The sequence below is a fragment of the Heloderma suspectum genome, chromosome 1 (genome assembly GCF_057233095.1).
Source record: "Heloderma suspectum isolate Gila_16-S chromosome 1, 16-S_ref, whole genome shotgun sequence".
Taxonomy (NCBI): Eukaryota; Metazoa; Chordata; class Lepidosauria; order Squamata; family Helodermatidae; genus Heloderma; species Heloderma suspectum.
Genome location: NC_139458.1, coordinates 281473519 through 281497239, shown reverse-complemented (window position 1 = coordinate 281497239; position 23721 = coordinate 281473519). Strand labels below are relative to the sequence as shown.

The 23721-nt window shown below is 45.1% G+C and overlaps 1 protein-coding gene across 5 annotated transcripts; it reads right to left on the bottom strand.

The window, feature by feature from the left end:
- Nucleotides 1-395: 395 nt before the first annotated feature.
- FAM110C (family with sequence similarity 110 member C) lies at nucleotides 396-22173 on the bottom strand. Of its 5 annotated transcripts, XR_014786577.1 has the most exons (5): nucleotides 20682-22173; nucleotides 6982-7737; nucleotides 5581-5760; nucleotides 2852-3766; nucleotides 399-1996 (listed from the first exon to the last, which is right to left on the bottom strand). XR_014786577.1 is itself a non-coding variant. In XM_084826755.1 (2 exons), exon 1 carries the CDS (start codon nucleotides 21797-21799, stop codon nucleotides 20714-20716), a length of 1086 nt encoding a protein of 361 aa, XP_084682881.1. In that variant the 5' UTR covers nucleotides 21800-22173; the 3' UTR covers nucleotides 396-7737; nucleotides 20682-20713. The 5 variants fall into 5 exon arrangements, 1 of the variants encoding a protein (XP_084682881.1); XR_014786576.1 differs by having other exon boundaries at nucleotides 5581-7737; XR_014786575.1 differs by having other exon boundaries at nucleotides 401-3766.
- Between the last annotated feature and the right edge of the window lie 1548 nt (nucleotides 22174-23721).

Genomic DNA, 23721 nt, shown 5'->3' with positions numbered 1-23721 from the left:
ACATCTAGAGGGTACCAGCTTGGGAAAGACTGACTTATTTGAATGAATCTGGATGAAACAGAAACCACACAGTTGCTCCAGGACTTTCTCCTGCAGTGGAATCGAAATTATTTTCTCCAGGGGGCAAAACAATGCAACTGCATGTTGAATAACAAATCTGGATGCACTTTGGGGAATCATTCGCTTACAAAACCAGGCCTGGTGAAATTTGTTAGCCATCAGCAGAAACAAGGGCGGTCTTGGTTGCATTCAAAGAATTGGATCATCGTGGGGTGCAGACCAGCAGGCCCAGAGCCAAATCCAGCTCTCTGGGGGTCCCAATCCAGCTCTCCATTGTTCCCCAGAAAGCCCCCATCCCCTGCCCCCCACCTCCTTTCCCAACTTTGTGTGCAGTTTTCCCTGCGTGCTAAAAGGTTGAAATGCCTCTCCTAAGCCTTAGGGCTACTTCACACAGAGCTTTTATCCTGCTATTGAGATTGCTCACTCACAGAAGTTTGCAGGGCCCTTTAGATGATGCTGTGAACCTCCAGGGTGGTTCCTGCACTAAATGACCTGTATTCTGTTTTCAAATAGAGTAGGGATAATGAGGTATCAAATTACCCTGCTTGTGTTCCACTTGAGTTCCCTCAGTGGAAAAGGAAAAACCGCAAGAACAGGAGCGAGATCAATGACACATATGGAAGACTCAGATAAGGGGGAGAAGGAGGGGGAAGGGGGAAAGGGGAGAGGGGAAAGGAAGCGCATGTAAAGGGAGTCCATTGTGATCCTGCATTTAAAACAGAAGCAGAAAGGCCCGTTTAAATGCGGGATTTTAGGCTGGTGTAGAGATGCTCTTAGTCACCGGCAGTAAGAGATTTAAACTACAATATGCTGGTATTTGGGGGTTTTGAGTCCCACCCCTTATGCTTTTGGCCTCCCCACCACTGGAGCTTGGCCCCCGAGAGCATCTCCAAAATGGAATTCAGACCTTGGGCTGAAACAGGTCCTGCACCTTTGTCGCATACAATTCCTATGGGAAAGCCACATAATCTTGTTTGCTCAACATATAAGATGACATCCAGATTAGACTGAAGAATGGGATCCTAAATGCTCAAATCCATCGATCAATCAGGAAATGTTTTTCTAAAGTGAGCTGTCAGGAATCTATGCATGCCCTCCTCCAACAAAAACAGCTATTACACACACACACACACACACACACACACACTTGTGTACACATACCCACAGAGCAACAGCATGCAATTTTCAAGAAAGAACAACAAATGTTCTGTGATGTGTATATTTTTTATGTTATATACAAATAAAATAGACAGGTTTAAAAAATAACAGAACCATGTGAACATAAATTCCAGTCAGAACATTTTCCCTTTTTCTTCCCAGAGACACCTGTATGAGAAAATCCATGCTGGACAATGGCCGCTACTGTCATGCCCATGTCTCTCAGTGACGGCTGACTTTTGCCCAGGAGCATCTGTACATTATACTGCCTGAGTCATAAACTGCAACCCATGCTTTTCTGGCAACCACCACAAGCTAGCTATAAAGTTGGACGTCGTATGTATTCCCTGACAAATGATATCAATGTGCACTGCACCCTTTTCACAGTGAGGAAACTACAGTTGATAAATATCTGGCAGTCCTGATAAAAACGAGTGTGCAACATCCATTACTCCAGTATGATTGTCTTCAGTTCTTCCATTCAAGCGAAGGACAGGTTTGTGACCACCATCTTCTACTTTGGGGTTTTCAAGCTTTTAAGAAGATGTGCACCCTAATGAGAGATTTGGGCAAACTCTGCTAAGCAACCCCTCTCCATAAAAAAAAACTTCCTTGGTGGAACTCATCCCCTTCAGCCATTTGTGTACAGCAGGAGGGAGAAATGACTGACAGAATGCAGGACGGGGAATCTGATAGCTCTACACCAGAGGTAGGCAACTGGGCACCCTCCAGATGTCATTAGACTACAACTCCAATAACCGCAGACCATTTGGCCATGCTGGCTGGGGCTAATGGCAGTTGTAGTCCAAGACACCCCAAAGGGACCAGTTTGTTTAAACCTGCTATACACTAACTAACCCAAAGGAAAATAAGCTTTATAGCACATGATAATGTAATGAGAAGCAAGGCAACAGACCAACAACAATACAGCCCTACAATTTACATTATACAAGCTAGCAGAGGAACAGTGCGTTGCCTTAGCTTTGCTCCATCCTTACACTCTCTTAGCTCTTCTATAACTCTCCCTAAAAGTTAGTGTTCTCCACCAATGTCTTGTGGTTCCTTCCTTTTACCTTCTTACTCTTTGCTCAGATTGTTCTCAACACTCCACAAGAGATCACAAGTGCAGACACTGGGATCCTTTTCTCTTCACGCAGTGTATTTTGAAGGCCTGTACCAGTAGCCCTTTACATATGACATGGCATGTAGAGTGAACACATGGGGGATGGAGAGGTTGCAATCACAGCGGCTCCGCTCTCAATTTATACACGTTCAATTGACGTAGTGAGAAGATCCCATCTGCGTACAGTTTGCTTTATGAGCATCAGGTCTGTTCGCGATCATAAGATCTATTGAATGCACATACTGGGACAGGGGCAGTGGGCATGATCTACCCCCACCCCTGCATTCACTCTACACATTTCACATTTGGTGTGAAAGGCTGTGTGGTTTATATGATAAACCTGGGGTTGTCACTGTACATACACTTCACAGGAAACTGGCCATTTCCATCTCACCCAATGAATGTATCATTGGGTGATGTATCAGCCTTCCCCAAATCTTGTGCCCTCCAGGTGTTTTGGACTTCAACTCCCATCAGCCCCAGCCAGCATGGCCAATGGTCCAGTAATGCTGGGAGCTGTGGTTCAAAACATCTTGGGAGCACCAGGCTGGGGAATGCTGCTGTATATGTTTGCAGACATGGGTTTGTCACATTCTCACTTTACATTTTTGCATGTACGCACGAAACATCTTACATGCACAGCCAAAAACATAATGGAAAGCTGCCTTTATTCCTTAGAGTTTAAAGACGACGTCCCTCCATTATTAGCTTTCACAAAAACATAAATAATTAACTCTATCATGCTCTGTAAAGAGTGTAAGAACAACTACAGTGGATTAAATTTCTAGATAAGCATCCTTAACTTAAAAAAAAAATAAATCACTGTACTAGTGGGTAACCTTCCTACCAAGTTAGCAGCATTTTGTTTGGGGTAGGAATCAGTCTTGATGACAATAATGTAACAAAACTTACTACAGTGGAAGAATATACTTGTTTCATACAGACTTTTAGATGCTACGCATAAGGTAGAACATCACACATTTGTTTAGATATCCTATAAGCATTGTGAACATTTGAGAGAAATGCATACTTTCAAAATTCATTATGTACATTAAACACACACACATACACACACATACACACCACCTAATGAGACATATATTGTCAAAACATCCAAAGCAAAAAATGGGCTGCAATGACTGAGGACATAATAACTACATAGTGACTAACAAGCACATTATTCTAACTTGCATGCAGTTATTAATTAGCACTTAAAGTGCTGGCTTAGCTTCCCAACCTGGAATAAATTAAACTAAGACATATTTCATTCTTGCCAGAGTGCAGACAGATCTATATATACAGAGCTCCTCTGTATACGTTGGGGTCGGCAATCATTCAGTGGTGGGAGCAGATCTATGTACATAAAGGAATGGTTGTGGTGATCAATTCCCTCCACTGAAATTAATGCAGAGTTGACTGGAACTCCTGCAACAAGAACAGATTAAAAAATTGGGGTCAAGGAACGTATCATTTAAACAAACAAACAAAATCCCTCACCTAACACATCCGATGACCCTTCTCTCTATAATACATATATTTTACAGGACCCACAACAAAAGACCTACAAAAGTGCTCATTTGGTGCTTATTTCACTTTCTGTATTTCAATAAGCTTAGCTTTTCTTTGGTGCAACACAGCAAGTAACTGGAGAGGGCTCCTCTTTCCTTATTGGACTCTAATTAGAAGGGCAAAAAGAATTCCATTTTACTCAGCGTGTTGCAGTTCTTGCCAGAGAGCTAGTTTGCAGCCTTTCCTGACTTGGTGCCCTCCAGATGTTTTGGCCTACAACTCCCATTATCCCGCAGCAATGGCCATGCTGGCTGGGGCCAATGGGGGCTGAAATCCAAAATATCTGGAGGATGCCAGACTGGGGAAAGCTATAACAACAACTATAGCCACAGGTGCAGCAGCAACAAAACATCCCATTCATTTTTTCCCCAGCTTTAAGCAAGTGTTCTACCTTCCCTATGGTCAAATAGTGTACATTAGGGGTACAGAACCTCTTTCAGCCCAAGGGCAGAATTCCACTTTGGAGAAGTTTTCAGGGGCCACATTCCAGCATTACACACACTGGGCTAAAGGCAAAATGTGTGTGTGGGGGGTCAAAATTCCAAAAATACCAGCACACTTTAGCTTTAAGCTGTTATTGCTAGCAACTAAGCCTTAGGAGCGGCGTTTCAAGCCTTTAGAATGGGGTAAAGCTGCACAGAAGCTGCGAAACCACCAAATGACTGATAGTCGGAAGAAAGGGGTGGGGCCATGGGAAGGGGGCATGGCCACCCACAAAACCTCAGAGGGCCAGATTGAGACTCTTGGAGGGCTGGATTTGCCCTCCAGGTCTGAGGACACCCCTGCCATAGATTAACATGGAGGTGACAGAGGGCAGAATCTTCTCCACAATTTGACTGATTTTTCAGAATTATATGAGAAATAAATACTATCCAGAGGGGCCAAGGGAGACTCTGAAGAAAGCCAAGAGACTGAAGCATGCCCAGGTTAGAAGTGCTGGAGGAGCATGTTAAAAAGTATCCATTTAAAAAGTATCCAGCGTTATTATCTTTTCAGCGCCAGCTTAAGACCTATCTCTTTTCCCAGGCATTTGGCAGCACATGATGAGTTTTAATCGGTCTTGGCTGAGTCTTCAGTTATGACTGACTGTTCAAAGTTGTTTTTAGTTATATGTCATTTGTGTACATTGTCTGTGTGCTTTTATGTAAATGGCTTCTAAACTTTGTATATTGTATTGTAATGTTTTAACTTCTGTAAACCGCCCAGAGAGCTTCAGCTATGGGGCGGTATAGACATGTAATAATAATAATTAATAATAATAATAATAATAATAATAATAATAATATAATTTTTAAAGATAAGAAGAGCCCTGCTGGATCAGACCAAAGGACTACCTAGTCCAGCATCCTGTTTCTCACAGTGGCCAAGCAGATGCCCACGAGAAGCCCGCAGGCAGGACATGAGGGCAATAATGCTCTCCCACTGCTCTTCCCCAGGAACTGGAGTCGGAAGCACACTGCCTGCCTCCGATTCTGGAGGTAGCACAGAGCCATCTTGACTAGGGTCTTTTGCGAATAAGGGACACCATTATATTGTATGGAGCAGAGCTGTATGGGCATTAGGAACCACCTTTTAAAATACAAGTCATTTTTGCATTTCACACATATAACCCAGACGTAAGTGGCTTCTGCAGTACTTCCCTGACAAGAATTATGAATCCAAGACCTAACCTTTTTTCTGAGATGACGAAATGATGGGCCAGCGTTAGCCATCCGTAATGGCGTGTGTCCATCTCACAGCATGACCTGCTTCCCATGCGTTCAGTCGGACCATGCCAGCTTTGGACTTACTGACTGGCATCATCTGAAGAATGTTGAAACATGCCCGCATTTTCTGCTAATTGAGCTGGCCTGAAATTATACGGCATATCAACACATCAATTATTCCAGTCATTTTGACTGCAGCAAGTTTGGCTACGAAGCATGCTTGTTTTTTGACTTGTTTTTTTTTAAAGTTTTGTTATCCAAAATGTCTGTCCTCCTTTCCTCCCAATAGAAATGTGTTTTTGCAGATTTTTGTTGAGAGTGCCTGTGCAGGAAAAGGTAGGGCTGTGGGGGGGGGGGAGGAAGGGAGATAACAGAGGAAGACATGTTTGTACTTGCTTGCTGTTGCAGAAATGACAGCCATTCCCAAGTGACAAAGGAGCAGACCTTGTTTGGAAAACCATGGTCAGAAGCCATCTTCTCATACACACTGTAACTACGCCAGACAGTTATGTGTCTCCAGGCCTGTCTAGCCCAGACATCTTAGCTTGCAGCCTAGCTGTGTTATTAAAAAAGCAATGCCACTCTCTAACAATGAGCACAGTCCCATTATCTCCAAACTACTCTTTTGGTATCATGTCACACTGTGGAATTAGCTTCCACAAGTCGTAGTAATGGCCACCAATTTGGTTGGCTTTAAAAGGTGTTCGACACATTCCTGGAGGAGAAGTCTATCAATGGCTACTTGTCCAGAGGGCTATATGCTGCCTCCAGTATCAGTACACCAGTTGCTAGGGAACATGGGCATCAGGGTGCTGTTGCACCCATGTCCTGCTTGTGGGTTTCCTGTGGGCAGCTGGTTGGCCACTGTGTGAACAGAATGCTGGACTAGATGGACCATTGGTCTGATCCAGCATGGCTCTTCTCATGTTGTTATGGTATAAAACATCTGGAAGTTACGAGGTTGGGGAAGGCTGGTGTAGTCAGTACTGACCTAGCTAGTACCAATGGTCTGACTCTGTATAAGGCAGTTTCCTATGTTTATATATAACCCTGTATTTTTCTGCTGTCCAAATTTTGTCTAGAACAGGCCTTCTGAGAGATAACTCTTAAAAAAAATGGGTGAAATAGCTATGAACACTAGGTTCCCAGTGGGTTAAAAAAAAATGCATGTTGGAGATCATCTCCTGACTTGGAAAGACAAGATAAACCATACACGCCTGAGATGCATATAACTGATTGGGAAGCCATTTTCTGTTAGTAAAGAACAGGGAGGCTTTGTCACTGGGTATTCCGAACTCAGCCCACTTCACACAAAACGTCATCTCATGCAGTAAAATTACATGAACACAGTGAGCATGTGATAACCTGACAAAGGCTTGGATCCTAAGTGGGTTTCTGTGAATGGAAGGGCTCCTTCTGTTCACATACGGGGCCAAGTTTCAGTGGAGGATCCTACTGATGGAAGGGAGAAAGCAGGCAATTTAAGCTGATTCCCTCGTCCCCCTGCATCCCTCCAATCCCATTCCAGAAGATACCCAACCCTCCAGATCAAATTTTCAAGAGACTCAAGGGGCAACAGGGAGATGTTCCTGCCTTCTGCTAGTGGCAAAAAACTTAGGATCCCAGCCAATGTCTCTTTTGCCTTATACATACATGATGTGTATATGCACTAGGAGCTCATTGCAGTTTTCCCATCATATATACACACCACAAAATGGGCATGTACATTTCTCACACCAAAGACTGTACATGCCCATTTCCTTATACAGAAGGGATCCTTGTCTAGGAAATCATCTTATGAAACAACCCTCAGAGGTCATTAACTCCAGGTTTGTTCTTTGCTAAAAGACTGTGCATTAGAGAAATTCTCTGTGTGGACCAACATCACTGTTCCCTTCCATTCATGGTAGCATTAGGAGGCAATGATTTCCAGTTCTAGACACTTGAGCCATGGTCGTTCCTGCATTCAGGGCAGCTGACTCCCAGCTGGGTTGCAGTTCAGTCTTTAATAAAGTATAGTCGTCCCACAAGATTCACCATCCCACAGGTGAGGCAGAGCAGCAGAAATGGTTGCAGCAAGTCTATGTCTTCTGGGCCTCCATCTCAGGGAATGCCTCCATTCTAAGAAAAGAGAACGAAGGCTTGGTGAAACACTACATACTGCCACTAAGCTAATGTGTTTGATTCAGCTGGAGGATAATGAACATTTGGGAAGCATTTTTAAGGCTCGCCTGCCATTGGTGTCATTTTGAGCTCTCTTTAATTCATATATTAAGCTATGTGGGGTGCAATCCTATGCATGTTTAGACAGAAAAAAAGTACTACAACTCCCAGCATGTATGCTAGGATGAAGACACATGCAATGGTTGACAACCTACGCCATCTACACACACATTTTTGAAAACATAAAACCCATTTTATATTTTCTTTTCTAAAATATATTTTCTTTTCTAAAATATATTTTCTTTAAAAAAATAAAATTGGAAATATTACCTGGATCGGTCTCCATTCTTAGGCGAATCCCAGAGACAGATCCTGGTGACACTGTGTTTTCTGTTTTCAAAAATGGTGTGTTTCTTCATCCTGCCAGTCCTAGAGACAGGCCTAGGTGAAACCATCACAGCACCTGGTAGAGCAGCCTTCCCCAAAGTGGTGCCCGCCAGATGAGTTGGACTACAACTCCCAGCATTCCTGGCTATTGGCCAAGTTGGGTGGGGCAGATGGGAGGTGATGTCCAAAATACTTGGAAGGCACCATGTTTGGGATGACTGCAATGGAGTCTAATTTGAATGTCTTCTACATCCTCCCACCTTCCTTCTTAAGACTATAAAAAAATGCAGACTTCTGCTATGTTTACCACCTAGCCTGATAAAGAGTTCTGGGGAACTTGAAAGTGTGCCCATTATTTTGTGACATTTTGGTTGGCCTAATGAAGTCATCACCCCAATATGGATTTTTTCTTATGGCCAACACAGCTACTTTTGCTTATTAATTATTGAGTACATTCCCACCTTTCTTCCATCACAATGCAATGCAGTATACATCCTGTTCACTGCTGGTCTCCCATTCCAGCACTGACCAGACTCAGACCTGCTTAGCTTTAGGAAAGTGGCTGCATCATATGCCTTCAGACCATGCTTTGGGACAATATTAGCAAACATTAGGTCCCTGACCTAAGGAATTTGCAGTGTAAACCCACAATCCTATACACACTTAAGTCAGGGCAAACCTCCTTGAATACAGTAGGCCTGACTTCTGAGGCACAATGCTCAGGATTGTGCTGCAAATTTCCGTGGGAGCATGTGTCCTAATACCAGAATTCTCTCACCATTAGAATAATGTGTAACATAATTCCACAGACACTAACACAATTGCAATGCACTTGGCACTTTTAACAGAGCTGGTTTTGTTTTGTTTTTTAATTTCACTTTACAGCACTGACTATTGAAGTAAAATATCACACCTTAAAAAAAAATACCTAAAGGCTTACATTATATTTTAAAAGGCCCCTTAATTAGCATTTCCTTGAACTAAATAGGTTTCCAGTGTTGCAAGTATCTGTTTTATTTATTCATGCAGTGTTTTACAAGTCATAATAGAATCCCATGAAAAATTAAGCTGGGAAATATAAAAGATGCATGGCGAAGCTTCTGACCCATTAAAAGCTCATGCTGTGATAAAAGCTATTCTCTTAGGGAACCCTAGCAGACAGGAGAATTCCCCCACATAAACCCTGTTGAATTGCCACCTCTTCTTCTTCTTCTTCTTCTTCTTCTTCTAAATGAGGTACAGTCAAATCTGCCAGACCTCAGGCAATGCGGGCTGCAGTGGTGGTCACTATGCCCTGCAGGCCCAATCAAGCATCAAGCCAAACAAAGCCACCCCCAGGCCACCATTGACATCTGCTGGAGCTTACATAAGCCCACAACCCACAAACGTCTGCACCACAAATGCCAAGAGAATTGTTCTCAACTTGTCTCCTTTAGCCCTCTGTTTTCTTTCTTTCTTTTAAGCAAATGTTTAGACAACAAACAGGGCAGCCAGGTTAAGCACAGCCCTGAAAAAGCAGTGTGAACCAAGGGCTTGCATGAAACACAAAGCTGGGGACCGCAGGGCAATTCCCACCAAGGTCTGGAGATAATTGCTGCCAACTAGAATTCAGCAAGCAGGTATTGCCAGGAAAGCTCCTCTAACTGCTAGTTATTAGTTCTCTTGCAGCTGGAGGCTTAGCATCCACGTGGGTGGGATGGGCCTGGTTTTTCAGCAGTTGTAGATATTGCATTCCCAGCAGGTGCAGCAAGGCAATCACCAGCGCTCCACTAGAAGGCAATATACTGGCTGAAAACATTGATCATTAACAGCAAGCTTAGATGAAGATGGGGTGTTGTTGTTTTTCAGTGACTTGAACTATTCAAATTTCAGGAGCATTTTTGCTGTGTGAAGTTATTGCAGCAGCCCTCTTTCTCCTCTTCTGTGGCTTTAAAAACCAAGACAGAAATGTGACAGGTGCAGCTTGCCTAATGCACTACATAGAGCCCTGGCAGGAAAAAAAAGTGGCAATCCTAATGGGCTTTACCCAGTAAATTCTTTTTCACCTATCAAAAAGGTATCAGAAATCAAAAGAAGCAGAGAAGTGGAGAGCTGCAAGGCGCACGCGTGTGGTTCCTCCACAGCAACCGTGCACGGGCTCTGTTTCGCCAACTGAGGCAGGGTGGCTGGCGGCAGGGCAACATGACACATAAAGGGTTGCCCTCCCTGTTGCTTCCCATGCAGTCGTTTCCCTGACCAGCACCAGGCTGCCACCCACCACCCCCAGGTCCCAGGACATTTGAATCAAAGCTGGCAATCCTACCACGCAGGGTCCTTGTAAGGATCACAGTTAGAGAGGCAAAGATGCCCATCATGCGAGCCTGGCTTTTAGCTGATCAACACTGCTTGAGGCTGGGATCCCCAACTGGCCAGGAGTGATGTTCAGGGCAAAGGCACTATAACAAACTGCCTGATGACCCTGGCTGCCTGGCCAGGGTCATCATGACTAATTCCACAGGTAGCTAACTCCGCATTTAAAAATAAAAGAAAAATGAAGACTTAACAATGGAGATGTCTTGATAGTTAGAGTGGCATCAACTTTCCTAATGCGCCCCATTTCCAAACCTTTATTTCACACAGTGGCTATTTCCTACATGAAAAAGTACTTTTATTTATCAGAACCTGTGGTGTGTGTGTGTGTGTGTGTGGGGGTGGTATCTCTCATTTTCATAGGCAAGACTGTCCTGTGTATTAAACTACGTACTAGGAAACATACAAGATGATTGACAAAGTGATTTGTAAATGTGAGCAAATTCCCCACTGACAGCTCAGGAAAAGGGGGCCAGATTGCCCCCTTAGGAAGGTGTTGAGCTGCCTCTTGAGGCTTCCTGCTTCCATGGCACACCTCCCTGGGTCTCCAGCAAGTCATGTTAAGAGTGATCCAGCCCCTTTTTATGGCTTGCAGTAACAGGGAAGCCACCCAAAGCGGGTGGACCCTAGATCAGTCTTAAAACTACTTGCTGGAGACTCAGGGAACTGCAAAATGGAAAGGCGGACCCCCAGGGGTCAGTTCCACACTTCAAAACTTGAGGATAACTTTGCTAAGGCGCCCCCCCGCCCCAATTTGTTAACTGTCAATGGCTGTCATACTAGCTTATATGCAGTCCCAGCTTGTCAATTACCTTGTATGTTACAAGGTAACATGTATAGTACAGTTTATTCCCTTTGACAGATGAAAGATACAAGGCAAGAGACAGGGCAAGGTTCTATATAGTTTGACAGCAAGTGCGCACTTTTGCAACTGCGAAAAACCAGAGGGAAAATAATAATAACAACAACAACAATGAAGACATTCGCATACATTCCTGGGGCTGAAAAAAAAATATATTTTTTTTGCCCCATTTGTGCAAACATTGGGGCCTGGGGGAAAAAAAAATAATTAAGCTGGTGAATGCAACCAAGGTTGCCATCAGAGAGGGGAGGGGGACTTGGAAGCAGACAAGATGGGTTCTGCTGGCAAGTCCCCTGAGATACCTGCTGGAACCAGCTGGAGGACTGAGGAGGAAGGAGGGGGGAACACCCCATTATAAGCCTGATTGTCTGTGGGGCTCACCATGAGTTGTTCCAAGAACAACCCACACTGTGTGGCTTATTCGCCAGGGTGGATTGTCGTGTCATGCGAACATAGCCACTGGCTCTCTTTCCCAGCCTTAGAGATGCCAGGACCTGGTACTTTCTGCATGCAAAGCATCTACTCTACCACTGAACTATGGCCCTTCCCTCTCCCTGCCATTATGTGATTATCTTGTGCCTCAAGAGGTAGAATTTCCCTTGTTCCCTTTATCATGGCTGGGGAACCTGTGGCCTTCAACTTGTGATGGACTCCAACTCCCTTGATCCACGACCATTGGCCATGCTGGCTGTGACCTATGGGAATTGGAGCCCACCAATGTCTAGAGGGCCACATGTTCCACCTCTACCCCATATAACGAAGTGCAAGGATGGCTTTTCATAGCACTTAACAGCAATCGCATCCTTTAGCACACTGAGCTGTTCATTAAGAAAAGTATGTGACTCCTGATAGTTGGGCTGCTGAAACCCTTAACGAGCTAATTATGTTACACATGCAGCAGAACAACATTTGCAAAGAGCCCTGTGTGCTCAGCTCCACAAACCATGCCCATTTCCACAGACGTTACTGGAATAACTTAAGCACACGTATACATCTTTTTAGAATTGAGGCCCAAGCCATGCACAGGCCTTGCTCACCAGATTATTATAAGTAGGGTATATTTCTGCTCCAGGGTGTTGTTTAAATATGCACTCGGTCCCTAGCCACAATTATGATCTTGTCTCCTAGTCATGTTTCTTTAAAACTGAAGGGCCTGATAAAGCTGTTAACAGGAACAGGCATCTCTGTTTGCTCTCTGGACAAGAGCCAATATTTGCAGGAAGTCAAGGATGTGTTGTTTCAAGGCAGGAAGTTCCCAGCGTTGCAAAACTAGGCCTGGATTACAGAGCTGCAGGTGTACAATTCATTTGCCTCCCAAATGGCTCATCCTCTGACTAATCAATTGTGTAAATAACACAATGATGAATTATAGCTGGGCATTTTGTAGTTCAGAACTTCAGATTAACAGAGATCACCTGGCTAAAAGCTTGTGTGTGTCCTGAAAATTGCATCTGTGCTCTTAAGAGTAAAACCTTTCTGTATTCATGAAAGCTTGTCTGAATTGCTGAGGACCAGAAAAACCTCTTGCAGGCACATGGCAGAAGCTTTTACTGCATGCATGCTAGTATTACATTTGTAATTAGTTACCAAGAATGTTCAGTAGATAGATACCCCCTATTTGAACAATTGTGTTGTCAGTCTTGACTCTCTGTGTTACTTACTGTGATGATCCTCCTCCAGAGCCTTTGTAAGCACTTGCAAATAGTAACTAGGCATGAGTTTATGATTACAGATTTCTCCACATGCCTCTCTGAGAGCAGAACCACATGTCCACTGGTAAATAAAGGTTTTCCAACCCCACATCTGCTGTTGCTGTGCTCAATAGTAGTGACAGTGAAAGGGGTGATGCTTAACCCTTCCCCTACTTCCCGTTTGCCCTTTCAACCCCTGTCCCCAGCCACTTTTTCCCTAGATGGGGTCCTGGGACATGTTTCCCAGTCAAGGCAGCAAAAGCAGCTAGAACAGAGGTGGGCAACTGGCCAGCAAAACCAATGGTGAGGGGTGATGTGAGTTGCAGGCCACACATTACCCTTCCGTGGAGTAGAGGGAAGGGTTGGAAGGTAAAAGCAGGAGATGGCGGGAAGGGTTAAGCACTTGCCTCCCACCATGTCTCCATCACAGATGTACATCAGTGGAAAACTGACATTTTCCACTGAGTTATGAATCCTGTGTTTCCCCTAACAGAATGACCAGACAAAATAGAGCATAGAGCGCCTGTTTCTTTGTTACTTGTGTGAAAACAGTAGGTGCACCTTTCACATCTTGGAGCAAGTGTGAAGTGCCAAGCCAAGCTCCAGCAGAGAAATGCCCCTTTCTGCATAACTGTTAAAGCGACAGGAGCCTTGTCCTCTATTGCAGGGATGGGGATAACGTGGGGCTCTCCAGATGTGTGACTACAACTCCCATCACCCATCACTGGTTATGTTGACAAGGACTGATGGGAGTTGCAGTCCAAGAACATCTGGAGGGCCACACATTCCCCACACCTGCTCTGTTGTATGTGGTCATTGTTCCCCCTGATAAAGGACCAAAACAAACACTGTCTGTATTGCCATGACTGATATTTTAGAAGAGCCTGGGGAGGGGGGCAGAAGCAACACTTTCTGTTGCAAAACCAAGCAAGGCTGGAGATTATAACTCTGCAATGGACAGATCAAAGGGCAGAAGGCAAGGAAACAAAAACAAAAGAAAAAGAAAACCACCTGGCTTTGCAGCAGGGACAGGGAGCTGTTGGGTGGGTCTGAGAGGAGAAAGCGGAAGTGAATGACGTCTCTGCCTGCAAGAGAACTCCTTTACAGCCTTCCCTAGATTTCTTTTTATGTTGTTCTGGCTTAGGCAATAAGCGCCCCGAGGAACTGAGCACCTGTCTCCTACACAAGGATTTAGCACAGCTTCAAGGTCAAGCCTGAAAACCTCTACCTCCAAGTCCTATTATCCCAGCCCTATAGATTGCTCTCTTTGTATCTGTTTCTCTCTCCATCCCCCTCTTTCTGCAGTGAGGCTTTCTTTGTGGTCAGCGCTAGATTAAAGGATAGGAAGGAGGCTGTCTTTGGGAACTGCAATCTGGGCCGGCATGCTTCTTCTGTGGCCCTGCTGCTGCTTTCGCTCACCTGTCGGAGCCCACATAGTGAACGCCATCTTTCCCCAGTCCATCATATACAATGGACAGGCAATATTGCTACGTAAGCTTCCTAACCTGCTGGCACATTCAAATGTCTTCAAGGATATGATAAAGAAGCAGCCACCAGGTACCAAATAATAAGGGATTGTAGAGGGAACTAAGATAGAGGCAGGATGGGGATACCTTCTAGAGGCACTTAATAATATTGCAAAAGCAGGGTTGGGCAGCCCTTTTGCGCCAAGGGCTGCATTCCCTCCCAGGTAATATACCAGGGGCCACATCTTGGTAGTAGGTGGGGCCAAAGCCAGTGGTGGGCAGGGCCAGAGCCAAAAGGGCGAGAGTGCTTTTCTCTTCCTGCCATTCCCTTTTCTCACACTCCCACTTTCTTCCTGCCCAGCAATCCACCAGGAAAAAGACAAGATCACTCTTGTCTGAACTGATTCTACGCAGAACACTTCTGAAATTAGTTCAAGGGCTACATATGGCCTTAGGACTGCAGGCTGACCATCCCTGCACTAAAGCAAGGCCCTGGTTATGGACAGGTCTCTGTTCTGTAGCATTCCTGGGTGAACAGTTAATCCCATCCTGCTTGCTTCCTAGGCAGAAGTGTTCTACTCTACAGTGCCAGCCCAAGACATTCTGCTGTCTGGAGTGGATCTCAAATGCCCCCCCCCCCACACACAGATTTTTAGAAGACCTGCTTCACCATTCAAATACCAATTCCTGCCTGAATTTATTGTTACCTTACCATGATGTCTGAAGCAAGTTGCCTGGCACTTATGCATGGTAGCCTCTGTCCACCCTCCTTGGCCATTTCAATACCCCAGCCCAGCCTTCCCCAACCTGTTGCTCTCCAGATGTGTTGGAATACAAGTCCCATCACCATCCAGCCAACATGCTCATGTCAGAGAAGGCTGCACTAGGAATATGCACTACCCCCTTTGTCCCCAAGTCTAACTGGTCAATATCCTTCTTCCTGACCATGTGCACCAAAGACCATCCTATCACAATATGCTTCTATATCAAAAGGCAAAAAACTAGTTCCAGTTCAAAAATCCCAGACATGAGGCAACCCTGGGACAGTGTTCAGGAATCCCTGGGAAAATGCAGGAATACCTATCACCTATTATCTGTCTGTCTGTCTGTCTGTCTGTCTATCATCATCATCATCATCATTAAAACAAAAAAACAACAACATAAGATGCACTATAAAAGTTTAAAAATTTAAAACCACAGCATAAAATAGAAGTAAAAGCCAAAATAAAACTAGAAGCAATACAAAGATATAAAATACAGTAAAGGGGCATGGCTGGCTGGGGCATGCTAGGAGTTTTCTCTGTCTAAACATGCACTCTTAACAGATTTAAACTGCTATTTCAGAATTGCCCAGAGCAGCTGACAGTCCTTGTTTAGGGATAGATTTTCTCTTATGGACTCTTCATACGCCCCTGCTCCTACACATCTGCAGTGCCACTCACACAATTTCACATCTTCATGTTGTGTTCTAAGAACACTGAGTGAAGAGGTAAATAAAATAATTAAATAAAGTCTGCAATCCTATGCAAACAGATTTGGGAGGAAACCAAATTTGGACTTCTTCCAAATACATATGCACCTGCATTATTTCTTGGGCTGCACCTGCATTATTTCTGCTGGACCCTCACCTTCCCATGCACTGCAAACCCCTTTGAAAATCCCATCAACCCAGGCTAGCACAACCATTGGTCAAGCTGGCTGCAGATGATGGGAGCTGTACTCCAGCCCATCTGGAGGGCACAGGTTGGGGAAGGCTGGTGCTGTTGAGGAGTTTTGTCCTCCTGGCAAGGTGTTCGCTTGTGTGTGTTTTTTTAATTTAATGCTCAGCCTTAGCCAATCAAGAAGAAAGGTTAAACTGCATATAGTTAGGGTGCAATCCTAGGCATGTTTGGATGGAAAAAAAGTCCTACAGCTCTCAGCATTCTCCAGCCAGCATGGTTGGTTGGAGAATGCTGGGCATTGTAGGGCTTTTTTTCTGTCTAAACATGCATAGGATTGAGCCCTTAAAGGATTACCATATACATATGAGCCAGAGGTGGTGAAGGGTTGTTGTTGTTTTCCTGTGAAAAAGGTGGAAACTATATTAGCTGGGTGTTAGATTAGCCATTTTCCCCATGAACAAAGGTAGAGATTTGTTTCTTTTGCTATGCTTAAAAAAACTTTAATCAGAATCCAACCTCAGGCATTTCAGTTCTGCTAACCTAAGGAGAAAGTACTAGTGAACGTTTTAACTTCTTAGCTTTCTGTTTAGAAGCTATCAAATGTTTCAGCTAAGGAAAAAAAAATATACTCCCCCAAGATAACACAGTTGTGAATTTTCTATGTAGACTAGGGATACACAACTTGCGGTCCTCCAGATGTTTTGGCCAACAACTCCCATGAGCCCTAGCCAGCATAGCCAGTGGTGACAGATGGTGGGGGTGTGGGCCAAAACATCTGGGGTCACATGTTCCCTACCCCTGATGTAGGCTATCCTCACAGCCAGACCCCAGACAACTGGGTGGCAATAAAGAGAAAACCACTGTTTCCACTAAGTGAAAACCACTAAGGAAGTCAATATGGGACTTCCTTAGCATCTGATCCTCATACCAGGATGGATCTAGCAGCCTTTCCTAACCATGGTTGGAGATTATGGGAGTTGTAGTCCACCTCATCTGGAGGACACCAGCCTGAGGAAGATTGATCTAGACTGTTTCCATTCAAATTACTTCAGTGGGATTAAATTGCCAAATATTTATGTACGTTTTATCTGTACATAAAATGTCAAAGGTTACATTTTATCTGTAAAGCTTTGTTTTATCTGTTTTCTGTTTTTTGGTAGAGGTTATGTTTTATTTGTAACCTCTGCTTTTATTGTATTTTAATGTATTTTATTATATTTTATGGTATTGTCATTTTAAAGTGCTGTAAGCCGCCCTGAGTAGTACATGTAAACATACACCCCCCCCCCCAAGTATTTCAGTTCAACCAGTGGTTTGCAAGGTCGGATCTTCTGGGAACTGAAATCATCAAACTAAACAGAGATTGTTGTAAAAGCTATCCAAGATAATGGAGGACAAGAGGAAAGGAACTAATGGAAGGCCAGCAGATAAGAGCTGAGCACTCAGAGGTCCTTTTAGTTTGACTGGTTGCTGCTAGGTGGCTGGTCAGCACTTTTGTACACTGCACCATGCACAGCTCTGCTCCATGTGAATCATGAAATAATTAAGCAATTGAGGCAACCCTTAATTATACTTCTGTCAAATGTGTGCTTTAGTTCAGACGTTACAAGTGGAGACCCCCAGTAATCCATGGTGTTTAGATGGGATGGGGAACACGGAGGAGGAGGCTTTATTGCTATTCCAACCTGAACCCTTCTGCCCTCCCCTCTGCATGCCTTCCCTGCTAGGTCCTTCTTCCAGCTCCCTCTGTGCCAGCCTTGAAGGTGAATCACAATGAGAGCCTGAGGAATATCACCCCTGCAAATTCTTGTACTTGGGAATTCCCCCATCATCGAGTGGACAGGCAGCAGTTGGTCTCTGTTTCTTTTTCAGGCTGCCACCCTCCTCAGAAAATGGTGGGCACATGGAGCTCAAGTGTGGAAAAGAGCAAGAGGCAGGATGCCCAGTTGTTTTCAGCCTAAAAATAGATGAGCCTTGCATATGGTCCACAGTTGTGCTAATGAGGCATTTGTGGGCAAGGGCGACCCCACTATTACATGGAGTGAAGCATCCGCCTCAGGCGGCAGATGCTTGAGGCAGGGCGGCAGCTCCCCACCATTTCCCAAAAGTCTCCTAACTTAGCCTGCCCTGCTCTCCCTGCACTAGGCTGCTACCCACAGATGTGGTGGAGGAAGCTGTCCCATCACTGGTGTTGAAGCGAGAGTCAACTGCCAGTCCGGTTGGATTATATATGTGGAAATGGAGGGGGGGATCTTGTCTTTGCATTGGGCACCAAAATGTCTTCTGCCAGGCCTATTTGCGGGTCTTGTTCAGCTTCTGAACAGATTGCAGTGGCTTTGATTCCAACGTACTCAGTGGGGAACCAGTTGGCTGCTTTCTCCTAGCGCAAGGATGCTTACAGGCATACCTGCCTGGCAAGTTCATCTGCTTAAACAGTTTAGTCAGTGTTTTTTGTTTAACTATTATATAAACAAGCACTGAATAAACTCTTTAACTTGAAACTTTGCTCTGGAGGGGGGGGGTAGTGTTGTCACTTTGTGTTTGACACATGGGACAGCCACTCAGCATATTTCCTGTTCTTGAAGAGAGCAGGGTGGTCATAGCCAATGCAAAGCCCCTTCTGTGCATTGATGCCCCCCATGAGCACACTGGAATAGCCAAACTGGAGCAAAAGAGTGTAATCCAATGGCCACTATGAATTTTTCATTCCCACTTATCTCAAGAGGCTTAAAGTACGCTTAACTGCACACTGGCTTCTGCCCAATGCCCACAGATATACATTGAGTTGTAGCAGCCTATCATGAGTTGGGTACCCAGAAATATTTTCAAATAAATTGATCCTTTGCCTTGATGTACCACCTGCTACACTTGGGGTCAATTCTCCTAGTCAGCGTACTCTACAACTGGCTTGTCCATACACGTTGCCAACCCCTCATCACATATGAAAGCATTGGTATGAACTGGGCTATACACAGTTATAGATGGCAACAAGTTCTGCATTTTTTGTCCAACCACTGTGATCATTGGCATCACTGGAACAATGCCTCTGTGTTGCCTGGTTCACACCAATGTCTCCCCACAAGATCATGGGTATACATCTGGCAGAGGAAATCCCACAGTTGCTCACATGGACCATGTGATCTGGCCTCCTATATAACCAGCATAAGCAAGGCCCATGTCTGTGGGTGAACCTTTCCGAAATGACAGACTTTTTGCATTTTAAAAGGAGTTTTCTCTTTTTAAAACCACTCCAATTACAAAGCAAGTACTAAATCCTCATCATAAGCACGTTGGAACTGGAACCTGATTGTAGTGGAACCTGCTTCCAAGAAAGTGTGTATAGGATCACATGCTATCATCCTATGCATGTTTAGTTGGAAGAAAGTCCTATTAAGTTTATTGGGGCATACTTTCAACTAATAGCCCTGAGGAATGAAACACTAATGTTCAAAATCTGCTTTCAGCACAAGCGTAGCCATATCATACAACATCCACCAGTTAGAGCAATACGATTTAAGTGAAATCAAGCAGCAGGAGCAATTCCACTTCTCAGCAGATCAGAGAATCTGAAATGCCAGGAAATGGCTGGCACAAGCTATTATGGTGATATGAGAGAAGCTGTATCGCTCATCAAGTGAACTGAAGTGTGAAAGAAGAAGAGAGGCTGACAGACAATTAATTTATCATTGATTGAAGGAGAACAGAGAGCACGGAAGGAATCGGGACAAAATGGACAGCTCCTAAACAGCAAGGCTTTCCCATTTGCTTCCCCATTTGCTTATCTTAATTAGATATAATGAAGGGAGGAGCAAATATTCTGTTAGGTTTTCTGTTAACATAGCACAGACTGCTGTCAATAAGCCATTTGCAAATCAGGAGACATCAGACTGCAGGTGTGATATGTAAACGTGAACTTTAACTTGACTTTAACTTTCTTCTGACATATTGATCCCACTCTAGCAAAGTACATGGCTTTTGGAAAGTCAGCTTGCAAGAAAAAAATCAGTAACAAGAAAAAGCAAAAGATTATTTTTGACAACCAGATAATGTAACTCACTAGTGACACTGATCAGCATAGAATTACGAACCCCAAATACAGCCATTATCAATTAGGAACCCCAAATATAGCCATTATCAGTTGTCATAATCTATATCAGCCTCCCACAACCTGTTGCTGTCCAGATGTTTTGGGCTACAATGCCCAGCATTCCTGATCATTGGTCATCCTGGCAGGGGCTGATAGGAGTTGAAGTCCAAAACATCTGGAGGGCACCAGGTTAGGGAAGGCTAATCAATATATTTCCTTTCTGTCAGCATTGTATGTCCACCATTTTTTATATATCTTAATATTGCAAACAAACTGGATGTTCCTCCATAAGGTGGATGGAGGAAACCATTGTGAGGAGTGGTCCTCCTCCATATATTCAGAGTGACGTAAGGTAATATAAATTGGCACTGTTAGCCTTTGCACACCCATTATACTGACCTGGCTATAATGTATTCTGAAGGAAGCTGTCTTCACGCAAACTCCTGTAGTATGGCGTTTGCCTCCTTGGCTTTCTTACATGTGTACAGCCATTTGATTATCCGAGCATTGCGTTCAATCACTGATGTGCCGGTCGGAACCTGTTCGGACAGTTCTTCTTCTAGAAGTCCATCATCGCCGCTGTGCCTCGTGAAGTCACTTTCTGATGTTGCCACACTGATGCTGCGGATCCGGAAGGAGAAGTTGTCAGAAGCCACCGAAAAGTTCTCTTGGCCCAGGTCCTCTATGACGTCAGGTTCAAGGCCGCAGTATTTAAAGAACATGTCAAATTCAGAGAAAGATTTTGAATAGCGAGAACTGATGTCCGATTGGGACCGATGTAGACACTGCCGCCTCACCTCTTTTACCTCATAAGGCGCTGCAGTCAGCTTGGGGGCATTCTCACATCTGTGGGTGAGAATGGCTGCTGGAGCTGTGCTTGGGGGCACATTCTGTCCTGCCAGGTCAAGGTTATGGCTTGCATTTTTTATCAATCCGGGCCCTTCCATTTCAGGTGTGGTGTCACCCTTGGGAAGGACTGTGGAGGCCTCAGAAGCCAGCTGTTTCTCCCTGGAAGAGCCCTGGAAGAGCCTTCGGACCAAACTCCCACGAGTACTCTCATGGCCTTGACCTCTTGCAAACTCACATTTCTGGCGATAGATCACTAAGGAGTCCGGCCTGATCTGCCTCTTGGCACTGCTGCGCCGCACTATGGGAAGGCCATGCTCAAGGGGAGCAGGGCCAGAATCCGGGCTGCTCTTAACGTGGGATTTGGCGCTGGTCTCCTCACCCACGTGGCTGAATTTCCTGCTTTCCACAGAGCAGCTCTCACTGCTGCTCTCAGAAGCAGAGCTGAGTGCGGCAACCAGCTCCTGCTTTGTGCTGATGACCTGCTGGCTCTTTACATACTTGGCCTTATCAGCTGCCAGCCTCTCCACGGCACTCTTCCTGCCCGAGTTGCCCGCCTCCATCTGCTTGCGAAGGTATTCCGGACCCTTATGGAGAAGCCGTGCCGCCGGCGAGGAGTGGAAGCAGGAGATGGCATGCATTCTCACAGCGTGAGAGATTTCCGTTGGCATATCAGGTTCAGGTGTCCCAAGCTCACTCCCAGTTCAGGAAAAAGAAACCAAATTTCACAATCTCCCTCCCTCCTCCTCCTCCTCCTCCTCCTCCCTTCTTCTGCCCTTGCTCTTCATGGAGAAGAAACCCAGAGATCCTTCCCCCAACCTAGCTAACTCCTGCCCTGCTTCTGGCTTGTCTTCCTGAATTTCCTAAGGAAGAAAAACTCCTCTGCCTTAGCAAAGCCCAGCTGTCTGTGCCTGCTGCAGACACTCCGACGGTACACACACACACCTCCACAGCTGCTTCCTTGCACATTCACCTTTCCGCTGAGCCAACCCCTGCAAGCCAGAGCCAGCCAATCCCGTCCGAGCGCCGAGGCCTCTCTGACATCACCAGGCAGGGAGATGGCTCACTGACGTTAGAGGAGTGGCTCAGACCATCAACACTCCATTGCCTCTAGCAAGGCCAGGCCCTGATGAACGTGTTTGTTTAGCATATGCTTTCAGCCGTCTCCTCCTCCTCTTCTTACGGCAGCAGCCAGAGTCTCTGTGTGAATGAAAAATACCAGAGGGAGCTTGCAGCAAAAGGTTGAGGGATGGATGCTTGGGACAGAAGCTTCACAAATGCACCACAGCCTGTCCCCAGAGAGTGCTAGGTGTGAAGGGCAGGGAATACCTACGCCGAGCCATATTTGGGAGCAGGGTGACCCCACAGAACTTTGATTGGAGAGCTGGTACTGTGTAGTGGCTAAGAGACTGAACTACGAGTCACGAAGCCCCTGGTTCAAATCTCACCTCAGCCATGAACTTCCTAGGTGGCCTTAAGCATCTCTCTCTCTCTCTCTCTCTCTCTGTGTCCCCCCCCTTCTCCCTCTGTGAGTGTTCCAGATGAGGTGCTGATGGTGCCATTCCCCTACCTCATTCACAAAGCTTATCAAAGGGTCCAAATTATGACATCTTCCACTTGGAACCCTCCTGTGTTTTCCCACTGCTTCTTATGTTCTTTTTTCTCACAGCAGAAAATCAGGAAAAGAGAAAAAGACAAGGCAGCTGCAATACTACCACTACCACCACTACTACTACTACTATCCTGCCTTTTTCCCAGTACTGGGACTCAAGGCAGCTTCTGATTTATGGTGCTAGGAGGAACACTCCATCTGGAAACACTGTTGTCAGCCTCAGTCGTCCCCCCACCCCACCCCAAACACACACACACACACACACACACACACGCATCTGCAATCTAGGGGAGAATAATCCTGTCTTACCTGACAGGGTTGTTGTGAGGATTACAACTAGACAATGCATGTGAAGCATTTTTAGCATTTGTACAGCTCTTTCAATTGCTCAGTGTTGTTATTACGGACACAGGCAAACATCCCTTCCTTATTCCACTAATTCCACATTGTACTATGTAATGTACACGGGAATTCTTTTTTTATGTTTCTCAGGGCCAGTGCTCGCTATTAGCAGTTGCAGTAGCACAGCTTCATCCTTTCCACCTATGTTTTTGTGTCTGCGTGCCACCATTTTGCATTCTCCAAAGTGCCCTGGGTCTATCATCGTCCCGAGGTGTTTTGGAGGGGGGCAGGGGGAACGGTGGCTGCCACAAAATAATGGTAGATAATATTCCAGGAAAAAATTGGTAATGTGACTTCCTTTTTTAGGGAGGTGAGTAAGAAAAAAAATCTCAGAAATGTTCACAGAAAAAAATGGTCTTCTGAGGAATTTCATCTCAGCTCTAGTTGTAAAGGTACAATTAGTACATCAACTGCTTAACTCACTGATGGTTTTGTATGGTACAGGCACCGTCTTAAAAAGAGCCCGGTACTAGGGATGTTGGAGAATTCCGCCACAGACTTCAGTGAGGCTGGATTCTAAAGAACCCCCCGAGTTTGTGGTGGAACGGTCTCCCCACCCCCCCCCCCAAAATCCACCCC

Coding starts and splice junctions, on each gene's coding strand:
- FAM110C (XM_084826755.1), bottom strand. CDS start 21,799: ATGCCAACGGAAATCTCTCACGCTGTGAGAATGCATGCCATCTCCTGC.